Here is an 18412-nt window from a genome sequence, read left to right as displayed (position 1 = left end):
TATAGGGTGTTTTGGTCGAGGTGGTATGTAAAGTGAGAGGGTTAGGGAAAATGATTTGGTAAACAGAGAAGAGGTAGTAAAAGCTTTGCGGAAGATGAAAGCCGGCAAGGCAGCAGGTTTGGATGGTATTGCAGTGGAATTTATTAAAAAAGGGGGTGACTGTATTGTTGACTGGTTGGTAAGGTTATTTAATGTATGTATGACTCATGGTGAGGTGCCTGAGGATTGGCGGAATGCGTGCATAGTGCCATTGTACAAAGGCAAAGGGGATAAGAGTGAGTGCTCAAATTACAGAGGTATAAGTTTGTTGAGTATTCCTGGTAAATTATATGTGAGGGTATTGATTGAGAGGGTGAAGGCATGTACAGAGCATCAGACTGGGGAAGAGCAGTGTGGTTTCAGAAGTGGTAGAGGATGTGTGGATCAGGTGTTTGCTTTGAAGAATGTATGTGAGAAATACTTAGAAAAGCAAATGGATTTGTATGTAGCATTACTTACGTTACTTACTCGATCAAACCACCTCACACCACACATTGTCCTCAAACATCTCATTTCCAGCACATCCATCCTCCTGCGCACAACTCTATCCATAGCCCACGCCTCGCAACCATACAACATTGTTGGAACCACTATTCCTTCAAACATACTCATTTTTGCTTTCCGAGATAATGTTCTCGACTTCCACACATTCTTCAAGGCTCCCAGAATTCTCGCCCCCTACCCCACCCTATGATCCACTTCCGCTTCCATGGTTCCATCCGCTGCCAGATCCACTCCCAGATATCTAAAACACTTCACTTCCTCCAGTTTTTCTCCATTCAAACTCACCTCCCAGTTGACTTGACCCTCAACCCTACTGTACCTAATAACCTTGCTCTTATTCACATTTACTCTTAACTTTCTTCTTTCACACACTTTACCAAACTCAGTCACCAGCTTCTGCTGTTTCTCACATGAATCAGCCACCAGCGTTGTATCATCAGCGAACAACAACTGACTCACTTCCCAAGCTCTCTCATCCCCAACAGACTTCATACTTGCCCCTCTTTCCAAAACTCTTGCATTCACCTCCCTAACAACCCCATCCATAAACAAATAAAACAGCCATTGGAGACATCACACACCCCTGCCGCAAACCTACATTCACTGAGAACCAATCACTTTCCTCTCTTCCTACACGTACACATGCCTTACATCCTCGAAAAAACTTTTCACTGCTTCTAACAACTTGCCTCCCACACCATATATTCTTAATACCTTCCACAGAGCATCTCTATCCACTCTATCATATGCCTTCTCCAGATCCATAAATGCTACATGCAAATCCATTCGCTTTTCTAAGTATTTCTCACATACATTCTTCAAAGCAAACACCTGATCCACACATCCTCTACCACTTCTGAAACTACATTGCTCTTCCCCAATCTGATGCTCTGTACATGCCTTCACCCTCTCAATCAATACCCTCACATATAATTTACCAGGAATACTCAACAAACTTATACCTCTGTGATTTGAGCACTCACTCTTATCCCCTTTGCCTTTGTACAATGGCACTATGCACGCATTCGCCAATCCTCAGGCACCTCACCATGAGTCATACATACATTAAATAACCTTACCAACCAGTCAATAATACAGTCACCCCCTTTTTTAATAAATTCCACTGCAATACCATCCAAACCTGCTGCCTTGCCGGCTCTCATCTTCCGCAAAGCTTTTACTACCTATTCTCTGGTTACCAAATCATTTTCCCTAACCCTCTCACTTTGCACACCACCTCGACCAAGACACCCTATATCTGCCAATCTATCATCAAACACATTCAACAAACCTTCAAAATACTCACTCCATCTCCTTCTCACATCCCCACTACTTGTTATCACCTCCCCATTTGCGCCCTTCATTGAAGTTCCCATTTGCTCCCTTGTCTTACACACTTTATTTACCTCCTTCCAGAACATCTTTTTATTCTCCCTAAAGTTTAATGATACTCTCTCACCCCAACTCTCATTTGGCCTCTTTTTCACCTCTTGCACCTTTCTCTTGACCTCCTGTCTCTTTCTTTTATACATCTCCCACTCAATTGCATTTTTTCCCTGCAAAAATCGTCCAAATGCCTCTCTCTTCTCTTTCACTAATAATCTTACTTCTTCATCCCTCCACTCACTGCCCTTTCTAATCAACCCACCTCCCACGCTTCTCATGCCACAAGCATCTTTTGCGCAATCCATCACTGATTCCCTTTATACATCCCACTCCTCCCCCACTCCCCTTACTTCCATTGTTCTCACCTTTTTCCATTCTGTACTCAGTCTTTCCTGGTACTTCCTCACACAAGTCTCCCTCCCAAGCTCACTTACTCTCACCACTCTCTTCACCCCAACATTCACTCTTCTTTTCTGAAAACCCATACAAATCTTCACCTTAGCCTCCACAAGATAATGATCAGACATCCCTCCAGTTGCACCTCTCAGCACATTAACATCCAAAAGTCTCTCTTTCGCGCGCCTGTCAATTAACACGTAATCCAATAACGCTCTCTGGCCATCTCTCCTACTTACATACGTATACTTATGTATATCTCTCTTTTTAAACCAGGTATTCCCAATCACTAGTCCTAATATATATATATATATATATATATATATATATATATATATATATATATATATATATATATATATATATATATTTTTTTTTTTCTTTCTTTCAAACTATTCGCCATTTCCCGCATTAGCGAGGTAGCGTTAAGAACAGAGGACTGGGCCTTGAGGGAATACCCTCACCTGGCCCAATTCTCTGTTCCTTCTTTTGGAAAACTAAAAAAAAAACGAGAGGGGGAGGATTTCCAGCCCCCCGCTCCCTCCCCTTTTAGTCGCCTTCTACGACACGCAGGGAATACGTGGGAAGTATTCTTTCTCCCCTATCCCCAGGGATAATATATATATATATATAATATATATATGTATAATCTATATATATATATATATATATATATATATATATATATATATATATATATATATATATATATATATATATATATTGGGGAAGAGCAGTGCGGTTTCAGAAGTGGTAGAGGATGTGTGGATCAGGTGTTTGCTTTGAAGAATGTATGTGAGAAATACTTAGAAAAGCAAATGGATTTGTATGTAGCATTTATGGATCTGGAGAAGGCATATGATAGAGTTGATAGAGATGCTCTGTGGAAGGTATTAAGAGTATATGGTGTGGGAGGCAAGTTGTTAGAAGCAGTGAAAAGTTTTTATCGAGGATGTAAGGCATGTGTACGTGTAGGAAGAGAGGAAAGTGATTGGTTCTCAGTGAATGTAGGTTTGCGGCAGGGGTGTGTGATGTCTCCATGGTTGTTTAATTTGTTTATGGATGGGGTTGTAAAGGAGGTAAATGCAAGAGTCCTGGAAAGAGGGGCAAGTATGAAGTCTGTTGGGGATGAGAGAGCTTGGGAAGTGAGTCAATTGTTGTTCGCTGATGATACAGCGCTGGTGGCTGATTCATGTGAGAAACTGCAGAAGCTGGTGACTGAGTTTGGTAAAGTGTGTGGAAGAAGAAAGTTGAGAGTAAATGTGAATAAGAGCAAGGTTATTAGGTACAGTAGGGGTGAGGGTCAAGTCAATTGGGAGGTGAGTTTGAATGGAGAAAAACTGGAGGAAGTGAAGTGTTTTAGATATCTGGGAGTGGATCTGTCAGCGGATGGAACCATGGAAGCGGAAGTGGATCATAGGGTGGGGGAGGGGGCGAAAATTTTGGGAGCCTTGAAAAATGTGTGGAAGTCGAGAACATTATCTCGGAAAGCAAAAATGGGTATGTTTGAGGGAATAGTGGTTCCAACAATGCTGTATGGTTGCGAGGCGTGGGCTATGGATAGAGATGTGCGCAGGAGGATGGATGTGCTGGAAATGAGATGTTTGAGGACAATGTGTGGTGTGAGGTGGTTTGATCGAGTAAGTAACGTAAGGGTAAGAGAGATGTGTGGAAATAAAAAGAGCGTGGTCGAGAGAGCAGAAGAGGGTGTTTTGAAATGGTTTGGGCACATGGAGAGAATGAGTGAGGAGAGATTGACCAAGAGGATATATGTGTCGGAGGTGGAGGGAACGAGGAGAAGAGGGAGACCAAATTGGAGGTGGAAAGATGGAGTGAAAAAGATTTTGTGTGATCGGGGCCTGAACATGCAGGAGGGTGAAAGGAGGGCAAGAAATAGAGTGAATTGGAGTCATGTGGTATACAGGGGTTGACGTGCTGTCAGTGGATTGAAGCAAGGCATGTGAAGCGTCTGGGGTAAACCATGGAAAGCTGTGTAGGTATGTATATTTGCGTGTCTGGACGTGTGTATGTACATGTGTATGGGGGGGGGGGGGGGGGTGGGCCATTTCTTTCGTCTGTTTCCTTGCGCTACCTCGCAAACGCGGGAGACAGCGACAAAGTATAAAAAAAAAAAAAAAAAAAAAAAAAAATATATATATATATATATATATACATATTTCATCTTTCATACTATTCGCCATTTCCCGCGTCAGCGAGGTAGCGTTAAGAACAGAGGACTGGGCCTCTGAGGAAACATCCTCATCCAGCCCCCTTCTCTGTTCCTTCCTTTGGAAAAAAAAAAAAGAGAAAAAAAAAAGGGGAGGATTTCCAGCCCCCCGCTCCCTTCCCTTTTAGTCGCCTTCTACGACACGCAGGGAATACGTGGGAAGTATTCTTTCTCCCCTATCCCCAGGGAATATATATATATATATATATATATATATATATATATATATATATATATATATATATATATATATTATTTTTTTTCTTTGTTATACTTTGTCGCTGTCTCCCGCGTTTGCGAGGTAGCGCAAGGAAACAGACGAGAGAATGGCCCAACCCAACCACATACACATGTATATACATACACATTCTCACGCGCACATATACATACCTGTACATTTCATCAAATACATATATATACACACACAGACATATACATATATACACATGTACATAATTCATACTTCTGCCATTATTCATTTCCATCGCCACCCCGCCACACTTGAAATAACAACCCCCACCCCCCGCATGTGCGCGAATTAGCGCTAGGAAAAGACAACAAAGGCCACATTCGTCAACATTGAGTCTCTAGCTGTCATGTATAATGCACCGAAACCACAGTTCCCTTTCCACATCCAGACCCCACAGAACTTTCCATGGTTTACCCCAAACGCTTCACATGCCGTGGTTCAATCCATTGACAGCACGTCGACCCGGTATACCACATCTTTCCAATTCACGCTATTCCTTGCACGCCTTTCACCCTCCTGCATGTTCAGGCCCCGATCACTCAAAATCTTTTTCACTCCATCTTTCCACCTCCAATTTGGTCTCCCACTTCTCCTCGTTCCCCCCACCTCTGACACATATATCCTCTTTGTCAATCTTTCCTCACTCATTCTCTCCATGTGACCAAACCATTTCAAAACACTCTCTTCTGCTCTCTCAACCACACTCTTTTCATTACCGCACATCTCTCTTACCCTTTCATTACTTACTCGATCAAACCACCTCACACCACATATTGTCCTGAAACATCTCATTTCCAGCACATCCACCCTCCTCCACACAACTCTATCTATAGCCCACGCCTCGCAACCACATAACATTGTCGGAACCACTATTCCTTCAAACATACCCATTTTTGCTTTCCGAGATAATGTTCTCGACTTCCACACATACCTCAACGCTCCCAGAACTTTCGCCCCCTCCCCCACCCTAGGATTCACCTCCGCTTCCATGGTTCCATCCGCTGCCAAATCCACTCCCAGATATCTAAAGCACTTCACTTCCTCCAGTTTTTCTCCATGCAAACTTTCCTCCCAATTGACTTGTCCCTCAACCCTACTGTACCTAATAACCTTGCTCTTATTCACATTTACTCTCAGCTTTCTTCTTTCACACACTTTACCAAACTCAGTCACCAGCTTCTGCAGTTTCTCACCCGAATCAGCCACCAGCGCTGTATCATCAGCGAACAACAACTGACTCACTTCCCAAGCACTCATCCACAACAGACTGCATACTTGCCCCTCTTTCCATAACTCTTGCATTCACCTCCCTAACAACCTCATCCATAAACAAATTAAACAACCATGGAGACATCGCGCACCCCTGCCGCAAACCAACATTTACTGAGAAGCAATCACTTTCCTCTCTTCCTACACGTAAACATGCCTTACATCCTCGATAAAAACTTTTCACTGCTTCTAACAACTTGCCTCCCGCACAAAATATTCTTAATACCTTCCACAGAGCGTCTCCATCAACTCTATCATATGCCTTCTCCAGATCCATAAATGCTACATACAAATCCATTATATATATATATATATATATATATATATATATATATATATATATATATATATATATATATATATATATATATATATATATATATATATATATTATGACAATGTTATATGGTTGCGAGGCGTGGGCCATAGATAGAGTTGTGTGTAGGAGGGTGGATGTGCTGGAAATGAAATGTTTGAGGACAATATGCGGTGTGGTGATTTGATCGAGTGAGTAATAGTAGGGTAAGAGAGATGCGTGGTAATAAAAAGAATGTGGTTGAAATGAAATGGTTTGGTCACATGGTTAGAATGAGTGAGGAAAGATTGACCAAGAGGATATATGTGTCAGAGGTGGAAGGAATGAGAAGTGGGAGACCAAATTAGAGGTTTGAAGATGGAGTGAAAAAGATTTTGAGTGATCGGAGCCTGAACATGCAGGAGGGTTAAAGGCGTGCAAGGAATAGAGCGAATTGAAACAATGTGGTATGCCGGGGTCGACGTGCTGTCAATGGATTGAACCAGAGCATGTGAAGCGTCTAGGGTAAACCGTGGAAAGTTCTGTGGGGTCTGGATGTGGAAAGAGCGCTGTGGTTTCGGTGCATTATACATGACAGCTAGAGACTGAGTGTGAACGAATGTGGCCTTTGTTGCCTTTTCCTAGCGCTAATTCGCGCACATGCGGGGGAAGGGGATTGTTATTTCATGTGTGGCGGGGTGGTGATGGGAATGAATAAAGGCAGACAGTATGAATTATGTACATGTGTATATATGTATATTTCTGTGTGTGTATATATATGTATACGTTGAGATGTATAGGTATGTATATTTACGGGTGTGGACGTGTATGTATATACATATGTATGTGGTTGGGTTGGGTCATTCTTTCGTCTGTTTCCTTGCGCTACCTCGCTAACGCGGGAGACAGCGACAAAAAAAAAAAAAATATATATATATATATATATATATATATATAATATATATATATATATATATATATATATATATATATATATATATATATATATATATATATATATATATATATATATATATTGAGGTGAAATCGCAATTCAGTAGTTCAGATGATTTTATCTAACACGTAATTTTTCCATACGTGCATCAATATATGTTTCACGGAGACACTCCGCCTCATCAAGTGCAAACAATTCATAAAGTTTTTTAAATCCCAACACCAACACAAAAATTCCGTCTCTCCGCTGCCATTCTCGACTGCACACTGGCCTGACTGTTAAAGGGAAAGTGAGCCGTGCCTTGTGGTTAAGGGAGGGTTTTGTGTGTGTGTGAGTGTGTTGGAGTGGGCAGCCCTTGGTAACAAGGTGTATGTTCGACTAGTTTTCTTACGTTATCGTTTCTTGATAATTCTTTCGTAATGATTCGGTTGATAATAGGATGTGCTTTAAAGTTACCTGGGGACAAAAGTTCTTAGTATTAGCAATTAAGACTCACTTAAGACTCAGCAATTAAGATTCAGTGACGTTACGTGTGGCATGATCAGAAAAGGGGTACAATGTGACTGGGTTGTTAAGTTCTGAAGGGTGATCGTTTTCATGACAGTGTTTAGCGATCATATTTTTTTTGTGGTTATCCTTTCGTACTGAACAGCGGTGTCAGTAGCATCTCTCAGCTACCGTTTTACCAGTCTGGCGTTCCCAACTACCACGCAAAGATCCTGGGTTCGAGTCCTTTGCTGTTGGAGGGCATTATGTGATTATATATATGTATATATATATATATATATATATATATATATATATATATATATATATATATATATATATATATATATATATATATATAAAGAGATAATAGCTTTATATCTCTTGTGAAAATATATAAATGCAATATCTTTCCATGGTGTTGTCTAATGTCAGAGTGTTATCAACGCACAACGAAGTATCCATATATAGAGCTATGTAGGTTGAGAGCATCATATTCTCGGTGTCTACACTTAACTATTTTGCTGACATCACCGGACAGTCCCAGTTTGTGAGCTTGAATGCATCTGCTGGTGGTGTTCCCAGCCTCGGGTACACATTATGGTAATGTGGGAGTGTGGACCCAACAGCAGCAGCACACGTGATGCAGCATTAAATGTCATGATGTAATCATAAAATCATTTTGCCAGTGACGTTACTAGACATGATACTACCGTTCTGTCCAGTCATGAAGCTGGATGTTAATTAACGGTAAGAAAGAGCGTCAGTGCACCAAGTAATGGCACACACGAGAAGCGCAGGGAACGTGAGGGGAAAAAGTGAGGCTGAAGTTCGTACTTTCAGACATTTCATGACTTTTGCACAGACATCATCAGTCAACTAATTTTGACTTATTCGATGTTTCAGACATGAAATGCGTTTCCTTTTACAGATTTTGGGACATTGAACACGAAAACGACCATGAAAATGCTCGATTATTCCAGAAAAAAAAATTCCTTATGTTGCTTTACAAGTATTATACACTTTATTCGACACACAGGTTGCAGTCATGAGCTTACCTCGATTAAATGCGATGCCTCATCGCCTTCCGCTTGTATAACCTGGAACACCTCTTGTTGCCGTCCAGCAACAGTCTGTTAACATCGCAGAACTCCATGTGCCCTGGCATCTTACTGTATCGTCGGGATATCTTGATGGAATCATTCGCCGTGCTCACCCTTCACTGCGCTGCAGTCAGCCGGAAAAATATAGCCCGTTTAGAGTAAGCAAATGTATCTTCCAAGACATATTGCTTATCCCATTTTCTGATAGGATGACAACAGGATTTCCACAAGTACCATGCAGTTATCAGCCTATATATATATACATCCTAGAAATGTGGTTGTTATCAGTCGGAAAGCAATACACGACGTCTTCTCGTCACCACTGAGGATGTGGTCGAACTGCTTGTCTCTGAAGAGCTCGCGGATCTGTGGACCGACGAAAACACCCTCCTCAAGTTCCGCCTCACTGAGCCTCGGGATTTTCCCACCGAGGTACCTAAACATAGGCCCATTTATATCCATAACTTTAACGAAGCTGTCAATAGGGCCCAGTTTGATGTGCAGAGATGATTGCAAAATCTTGCAGGACTCTACCAGCAGCAGGTGCTGTACGTCATTTGTTCCTGGTTCCAGCGACTGTCGGATAGCCCAGTCCATCTCGTTGTGATGGGAAGTCTTTGCTAGATTGTCCCATTCACACAGGAAACAGCACGTCTTCGCATATCCCTACGGCAGTCCAAGCAAGATAGCAACAACCTTCAAGTCTCCACAAAGCTACCTTTGGTATTTCTTGTAGTTTAAGCAGTTTGAATGGTGCCTCATGTTATATGATTCCTTCATACGGACTGCTTGACCAACTGGAATTGACAGCAACACGTTGCCATCATGCGCCAGAGCGACTTCTAGACTAAACTTTGACGAGTATATGAAACTCCTCAGGGATGTGATTAATACTGAAGGCTGCCATCAGGACCATCTACATCGTAAAGAATGAAGCGAAATCTTTCTTGCGGGCACGAAACACAGACACTATCATAGTTTCATCAAGGAGATTCGACTGTTGGAGTCTCGAACCCAACATTTATGCCTTACTCTTCATCTTTTCCAGATCTCTGATAAGATTCTTTTAGTCATTCTGCGTGATCCTGTGTGGTTCAGCAGACGTCACGTTAGGTACGAAATTAGGATCTCTTGTGTTGATTGCTCACATGTTTCACAAATTTCCTCATCCTCTTCGTCCTCCGATTCCAGGAAAAATTTGTCTTGGAGTTCCAGAGCGGGAATTCCTTCACCTGTGGGGTACCGGGCGCATAGCAGATGGTATATTCAGATAGCTTAAGTCTCACTTTTTCTCCTTAATGGACTGGGGGCACCATGCAGAAGTAACAATCACTGACGTGATCTGTCGGCTCTCACTATACCATGGGCACGGCAGAAGGCGTCGATCGCCTTTTGCGATTCAACGAACTGCGAAAGGTTTGTTCCACAAGCACTGAAGCGTATGTGTATGGAGCCCAACTTCTGTTCTGGTCTCCAGCCTTACATCTATAATAAAGTTGCTTTCCTGATGATCGCAGTTATGGCACATTTCTGTGACGCAAATGTCACTTACCAAAAGCACCACAAAAGTTATATGCATTGTTCAAGCACTTATGAGGCATCTTCGCTGATGTTTGGCAAGCTAACCACTCAACAGTCAGTCGCACGTGACCCTTCGCACAACTGGAGCAGTATATTTCAGCAGAATGACATAGAACCAGCATGCGGCGCTGCAAGAAACAGCAATTATTGCATTGTATTGTATTTGAAATCGGTTTGCACTATGAATACAATATTCAAAACAGAAACAAATACAGACTGAGTGTTATGAAAAAGTATCTGTAAGACAAAAGAACGACACAAATAGAAACGCCGGAAACGAGTACGACACGTGTTCTCTGGGCGACTCCCCGAAAGGAAATGAGAGGCAGCAAGTAGGGTGATGCAACACCAGAGTGCTGATTTTTCATCCTTTCTCCTCGCACTTCAAGCTTGCCAGATTTTGCGTCAAAACCGCACATCGCCAAAACCAATGCACATTGGACATACTGAGACCCAGTATGTAAAGCCAATTAACTATTTTAAGCGTCATGTTCGTGCGCAGCGCCTCAGAATTAATAAATATCAGTTACTTTCATTTCCAAAATTTTTTTAGCTAGATCAGTGTATCAAGAACTGGACTTGTGAGCGAACACTTAACGCCAAACTATTATCAATTTATCCTCAGTGCACCACTGGTTGTGGTTGCAGTGGTTGAACAAGAAGGGAGGAGAGCGTCGTGGACCAAATACGCAAAGGGTTGTAGTGAGGCGTGATGTTGCAAAGAAGATCTTATCCCTGAGTGTCAGTGAGTGTTGGGATGTACTCTCCCTCGCAAGATATGATGATATTAGTTCTTATGAACGTGGAGGCTGTCCAATGAAAAGGGATCCCAGATGGGAGGAGGAACACAGAGAATAGCAAAGGAAAGAGATCTATTCCTTTTGGCTATATTTTCAGTAAGCTTATGGAGCAAAGATTCCAGAAGTGATGTGGGTTATTATCAGTCATGTGTGTAGATGTGGATGACGGGTACAGTAGGAGTGCTGTGTGAGATTGATACTTTTCTTTGTGATATATAGTATCCACCTGAGCTGTATGGTTTTGCATGCAACATAGCCAGTGTACGGCAGGTTTCATGTCATATTCAAAGATGGATATGGCAATTACTTCAGCCACTGAAGGCGATTGGTATATGGAGAGACATTGTATGTTGTGGATAACGTGGTTTTGTATGGAAGATCAAAGACTTTATCAGATTTACACAACATTTCGTAATAAGATGTACTGGGGCGGATGGTGAGTAGGAGAGTATGGCGACTAGTAACGGTGTACTCAACAGAGACGCTGCTTTCAGCACATTGGGGTGTCCAAGATTTCCCTGTATACATTCACTGTGCTGTCATTTATTGTGCATACGGGCAGGGAAGTGTGCATGCACTCGTGGGGTTTCGTCTCTTAACCTTTGAAGTTTCTAGTGGTAGTCATATTTACTGTCTTTTCGCTTACTTTGGTCCACAAGTCCTCAATTCTGTTGCTGAAGAAATGCTTCCTCACATCCTTGTGTTCACTTGCCGTACCTAACTTCCACTTCTGTCCTGGATTCTCTTCTAACATAACAAAAAAAAATTCTACCTGAATGTCGTTATCACCTCACGGTAGTTATAATTTATGCAAGAGTTTCTTGATCCCTGTGTTTTGCCACCACACTGCAGCACTGCAGTGCAGTAAGCCATAAATCTTTGCGTAGAGCCGGCACGTGGCTCAAAAAAAAAAAAATTCACACGATTCATATCTCATACATGTCATCCCATGTAGTAGATGTTTCATAACGTGACACATCATCATCCCACTCATGTCCTAGCATGTAATATATACAGGCATTATTTTACATGTATTGATTTGATATCTGTGTGATAGTGTGTTACGGTCTGTGTGTGTGTGTGGTGTTGCAGTGCATGGGCGGGTGTGAGGACGGGGTGCAGAGGCGGCGTGTGTGGTGCTCCCCGGGTGTCAACTCAGTGGAGGGAGAGTGTGACCAGCAAGAGCGACCGCCGGAGACCCGCCCCTGCGCCCGGGCCGACGCCTGCGCCGCCGCCTGGTTCACGGGCCCCTGGACCCCGGTAACTTAACTTCTTAAGACCCTGCAATGTTCATGTAAACTGTCTCTCACTCTGCAATGTTCATGTAAACTGTCTCTCACTCTGTAATGTTCATGTAAACTGTCTCTCACTCTGCAATGTTCATGTAAACTGTCTCTCACCCTGCAATGTTCATGTAAACTGTCTCTCACTCTGCAATGTTCATGTAAACTGTCTCTCACTCTGCAATGTTCATGTAAACTGTCTCTCACTCTGCAGTGTTCATGTAAACTGTCTCTCACCCTGCAATGTTCATGTAAACTGTCTCTCACTCTGCAATGTTCATGTAAACTGTCTCTCACTCTGCAATGTTCATGTAAACTGTCTCTCACTCTGCAGTGTTCATGTAAACTGTCTCTCACTCTGCAATGTTCATGTAAACTGTCTCTCACTCTGCAATGTTCATGTAAACTGTCTCTCACTCTGCAATGTTCATGTAAACTGTCTCTCACTCTGCAATGTTCATGTAAGCTGTCTCTCACTCTGCAATGTTCATGTAAACTGTCTCTCACCCTGCAATGTTCATGTAAACTGTCTCTCACTCTGCAATGTTCATGTAAACTGTCTCTCACTCTGCAGTGTTCATGTAAACTGTCTCTCACCCTGCAATGTTCATGTAAACTGTCTCTCACTCTGCAATGTTCATGTAAACTGTCTCTCACTCTGCAATGTTCATGTAAACTGTCTCTCACTCTGCAATGTTCATGTAAACTGTCTCTCACCCTGCAATGTTCATGTAAAATGTCTCTCACTCTGCAATGTTCATGTAAACTGTCTCTCACCCTGCAATGTTCATGTAAACTGTCTTCACTGCTGCAATGTTCATGTAAACTGTCTCTCACCCTGCAATGTTCATGTAAACTGTCTCTCACTCTGCAATGTTCATGTAAACTGTCTCTCACCCTGCAATGTTCATGTAAACTGTCTCTCACGTCTGCAATGTTCATGTAAACTGTCTCTCACTCTGCAATGTTCATGTAAACTGTCTCTCACTCTGCAATGTTCATGTAAACTGTCTCTCACTCTGCAATGTTCATGTAAACTGTCTCTCACTCTGCAATGTTCATGTAAACTGTCTCTCACTCTGCATGTTCATGTAACTGTCTCTCACTGCAATGTTCATGTAAACTGTCTCTCACTGCAAGTCTGTATCCTCATTCATGTTCATGTAAACTGTCTCTCACTCTGGTTGTTCATTTTGTAAACTGTCTCTCACTCTGGCATGTTCATGTAAACTGTCTCTCACTCTGGCTTGTTCATGTAAACTGTCTCTCACTCTCATTACAGCATCAGTTGTTTTGTAAGAGCTGCTCATCCTTGATACAATGACTTTCATACTGTTGTCATACAATTATGATACTTGACTTTGTCTAGTGATAATGGAGTGGACTGAAAAATTTAATGACTATATATTTTTGTTCATGATAACATTGTTGATTCTACATCATCCAAGTTTATGACACAATTATTGCTCATCACTAATGAGGTTCACTATATATATATATATATATGTATATATATATATATATATATATATATATATATATATATATATATATATATATATATATTGTGACGTTTTCTTCACCTCATGCAGTGTTCTGTGGACTGTGGAAATGGAAACAGGACGAGAGAGGTGGTGTGTGTGGTGTTCCTCCGTGGTACCTTCAGGGCCACGCTGGACATAGAGTGCAATGCTGACACCCGCCCTAATGGCACCCAGCCATGCAACACCGACCCATGTCCACCACACTGGTATTACACCGACTGGACTGAGGTTAGTGGCAACTATATGTTCTCCACACAAGAGTCTCCGTGAACAGATGAGTTTCCCGTCCAAGTATCCATTTTCTCTGGCTCCCTCACCCTGGGAGCCGAGGCTCACTATATAATTTTTCTTGATCAAAGGACTGAGAAGTTTGTGTTCACTTCAGGAGCTACACAGGTTTAATTATCTCTAACTGTATGTGGGAAATCTCATGATATGTTGACCTAATAAAACTATGGTCAATTACTGATACTTAATACATCTAAGTTAAGGGTTCTTCGTGAGTTTTTGAGCGCAGCTGTCACTCAAAAAATTTGTAATATGATACATAATAAGAATAAGAAATTCGAAAGCAGTTCATAGATGATTATTCATAATGAAAGTGATCCAATAAGCAACGTTTACTTTCACCAGTGGTCGGCCACTGGGCAATGTAACTACATGGTCCCCCAGAAGACCAAGTGTAGCTAAGATACAGTATCGTAAGAGCGTCCCTGAGAGATTTTGGTTACCCATGGATAACTGTAACTTTATTCACATTAACGTCAACATCAGCTACTTTCTGGTTATCTCTCTCACGAGAATTATCACCCACTAACTTCTTACCTTTTTTTGAAGAAACTAATCAGTAATCCTAAATGATTAAGTCATCCATGGAGGCACCTACTGTGATCACAATGGATGGTTAATACAATGGTAACTGTTACAGTGTTCTCGCACCTGCGGTCGTGGGAGCCGGACGCGATTGGTGCAATGTCTGGATCACCACCAGCAGCCCTCCACCCGCTGTAACTTGGTCGAGAAGCCGCCCACCACCCGATCTTGCGTCGAGCGACCCTGCAACATCCCTAGTGGTAGGTCTACCCTCACGCATTGCACGTACATTCACTGCCTGCCTCTGGGAGGCACGGTGTCAAAATTTCCCTAATGCGATATGCCGTATGACACAAATCTGTTGATACTAGAAATATGATAAGTTTATCACTGAAGGAAAGTATTATATAAACTTATATATTTCAGACAAGAGTTGTGTGGACCGTTTCAAGAACTGTGTGTTGGTGCAGCAGGCACGCCTCTGCCGCTACTCCTACTACCGCACCGTCTGCTGTGCTTCCTGCTTCCAGCAACATTAGTGCAGCGTTGTTCAGCATACCCCCCACTCTCCATCGGCGACAGCCTCCCCTTGCACCACTTCACTCATTATGGTCACCTGAGAATATTCTGATATTAATGGGTTAAGGGTTGTCATTATCTGTCTCCCTGGTGTCGGTGTATTAGCACTGCATTTCAATTACGTGTTGTATTTCTCAGTGTAAATGTAACATGACATCTTCAATTGGTCCGTTCGAATCTGTGTAACAATTTCTCCTTTCCTGGTTCACATGATAATCATATTTACGTTGTGTCGTACATCCTCTGTTAGAGGAGGAGGATGGTCATTCCTTTACCTGTATCATTGTTTTTCTTTAGAATTCCTGTGACGTCCATCTGTCTGGACCCGGTCCTGGTATGGCTCACCTGTACAAAACTACTTATGTGTTGCTCTGTAGAATTCTCTTCTGATTAAGATACATACAGGCACTTTATGTTGACTTTGATGGACATGGACCTGAACATGTACCCTGGTCTTGGGGGATCACGTGAGGTACTCACAATTATATGCTTAGTAACTGGACCTCAGCATCATCCATATTTCATCCAAAAACAATTAATCTTCTGTTACATTTCTTGTATTTGAATAAAATGGTATGTCAGGTATGATTTCTTTTATGAGAACTGCAAACCATTACATTTTCATTGCTTAATATTTAAGTTCAGTAAAATTAACATTAACTGCAAATATAACATGAATCATATGCTTTGCTTTAATATCCATCGTGTGTTTAGGTTTAATGAGCTATGAGACCGGCATTAATTCAGAACTCTGTATACACGTCAAGCGTACATCAAAGAAAATCGTATAATGTGTATAAGTGCTCGATGATCAAATCAGAAAGACCATATACTGTAAGTCGTCAGTGGCTGATTAGTTAGGTATAGTAGATCAGAGCATTGGTTTTGCCTTCATTATTTATGACGAACCGAATTAGTTTCATGAGGGCAAAGGATATATGTTACAACACATAACGCCAGCATCATGGAGAAGAAGAAGAAATTGTAACATTCAGTCCCGATCTGGAGCCAGTGGTAACTAGAGGGCCCAGCAGTCCTGCCCAGACCAGGGTGGCCATCCCACCACTCTCCCTCATGGTGATCCTCTTCTCCCTCCTGGTGGTTCTCTTTTCCCTCCCTCCCCACACTCGTCTCTGTGCAAGAAAATCATTGTTCTGGTAATAGTAAGCAAACATTAAGGGATCACTTTGTAATTAAACTATTTATTACACTGATTCAAGGCCCATTTCACGGTTCCTATAATCTAAGTGCCCAAACTGTCTAAAGTATATAAAACTTTGGTAATTCTCAATTATTAACTTGTCTTATCTAAGGATATTTGCTATCCTTTATGTTGTATATTTCTAATGGTATTAACTGATAATGGAACTAAAGGAAATGTTGACGTGGCTTTGTTCCCAATCAAAGTTAGTGCCTCAAACTGTTGCACCTTTTTTGTACTACTGCAGGAGTTTGGTCATAAGAGAGGAACTCATTAGACTGTCATTTTGTTGAATCACTTTTGAGGTTGAAATTAGAATATCTAGTAATAGAGATGGACTTCCTAACCTTGTGTACTAGATTGTCAGTTCATGACTCTACTTTTCATACCCTCAGCTTAGGATAAGATTAACCTTCGTCCTGTGGCAGCGGATCAACACAATATGCCTTGGATGATGTGAGGAATTATGTGTGGCGATCTTCATGTGCTCAAGTGGACTACTGTGCCTCAGACAAGTCGTCCAGCATCTGAGAATACCGGTACCATCTTCCTCCAGGCCAACATCATCTCCCCCTGAACCCTGGCATGAGTTGTTCTTAAGGAACGGTTTTTTACCATTATCTTGTGGAAAGTCCCTCGATGAGCAGTGAGATACTGTACCAGTGTCCGCAAGATTTGCAAGATCTTCTGGATTGTCTAGAAAAGGAGCCGTTGGATGTTTGAAGTGTATACATCAATGTTTTGACTCTCGTGGTGTGATTGTGAAGGTATAGATTTCCATAGGAAGCGCTTATAAATCACAAGTTCGAATCAGAGCCAATCTTTGTTTTCGTAGTAAAAGACAAATAATTTGCAAGTGTAACCTCGATGTGTCTTGTGTCGAACCAAAAGAGACAGATACACCCATTTGGTACCGAGGAAACATTGAGTTGGTATCACAGAAACACTCAGTTGGTACCATGCTGAAGAAGTTCTGTTTTCACCAGATGTAGAGAATTTGCCCCGCCACAGTGAAAGTAAGCCCTTCCGATGAGTACTTGCCACTGTCTTCTGGAAGCATGAGATAAAATGCCCATGTCTGAGGAAAACATACTTGTATCTACTGGTTGCTTATGGTCACTGACACAATTAATGAGGGTATGACGGAAGGTCGAGCCACATATCATGAAGGTACGGGATATGTGGCTCATGTGGTGTTCGAAAACCTGTTGTGTGAATCCCAGTATGGCCTGGAGAGCTGGTTATGGCCTGCCACAGCTCACAGATGGCATCCATGAGTGTAAACAGTGTGTTAGGCTGGTGTGGAGGGAGACATGCTGCGGGAGGAGAACTCCCTTATTTTCTAGAAGATGGAATTTCGGCCATGATTATGTACACATGACATATCTAGTGATAAAGGCTAATGAAACTTACCAAGTTTGTTTCAATTACTCATGTGCTAATATCCAGAAAAGATTAATGCACAAGGCTAAGTGATTATCTGTTCAATGGAAAGATGATAGTCTGGTGTCTGATGCATAATACCACTCTGCTATTTGCTGTTGTCATCAATAAGTTCTATTGAAGGTAAGTGGAATATGAAAATATTCAGGACAGACAACACGTCTGTACCTTTTTATGGATGTTTGGCAAACATGAAGTTATGGTAACACGACACAAGTAAGTCATGGAGATGTTAGATACGCATATCAACGCACTTCT

The 18412-nt window shown here is 41.8% G+C and overlaps 1 protein-coding gene across 2 annotated transcripts in view; it reads left to right on the top strand.

Moving 5' to 3' along the window:
- LOC139755945 (ADAMTS-like protein 4) overlaps positions 1-18123 on the top strand; it is a 300564-nt gene extending 282441 nt beyond the window's left edge. For both annotated transcript variants that reach the window (XM_071674735.1, XM_071674736.1), the window contains 4 exons: positions 12384-12551; positions 14167-14346; positions 15047-15191; positions 15358-18123. In XM_071674735.1, the coding sequence (XP_071530836.1) occupies positions 12384-12551; positions 14167-14346; positions 15047-15191; positions 15358-15470 (606 nt within the window). In that variant the 3' untranslated portion in view covers positions 15471-18123. The remainder of the gene's footprint in view (positions 1-12383; positions 12552-14166; positions 14347-15046; positions 15192-15357) is intronic.
- Positions 18124-18412: the final 289 nt, after the last annotated feature.

This window comes from Panulirus ornatus, chromosome 20 (genome assembly GCF_036320965.1).
Source record: "Panulirus ornatus isolate Po-2019 chromosome 20, ASM3632096v1, whole genome shotgun sequence".
NCBI classification, from domain to species: Eukaryota; Metazoa; Arthropoda; class Malacostraca; order Decapoda; family Palinuridae; genus Panulirus; species Panulirus ornatus.
This window is presented reverse-complemented; position numbering and strand designations above follow the sequence as displayed.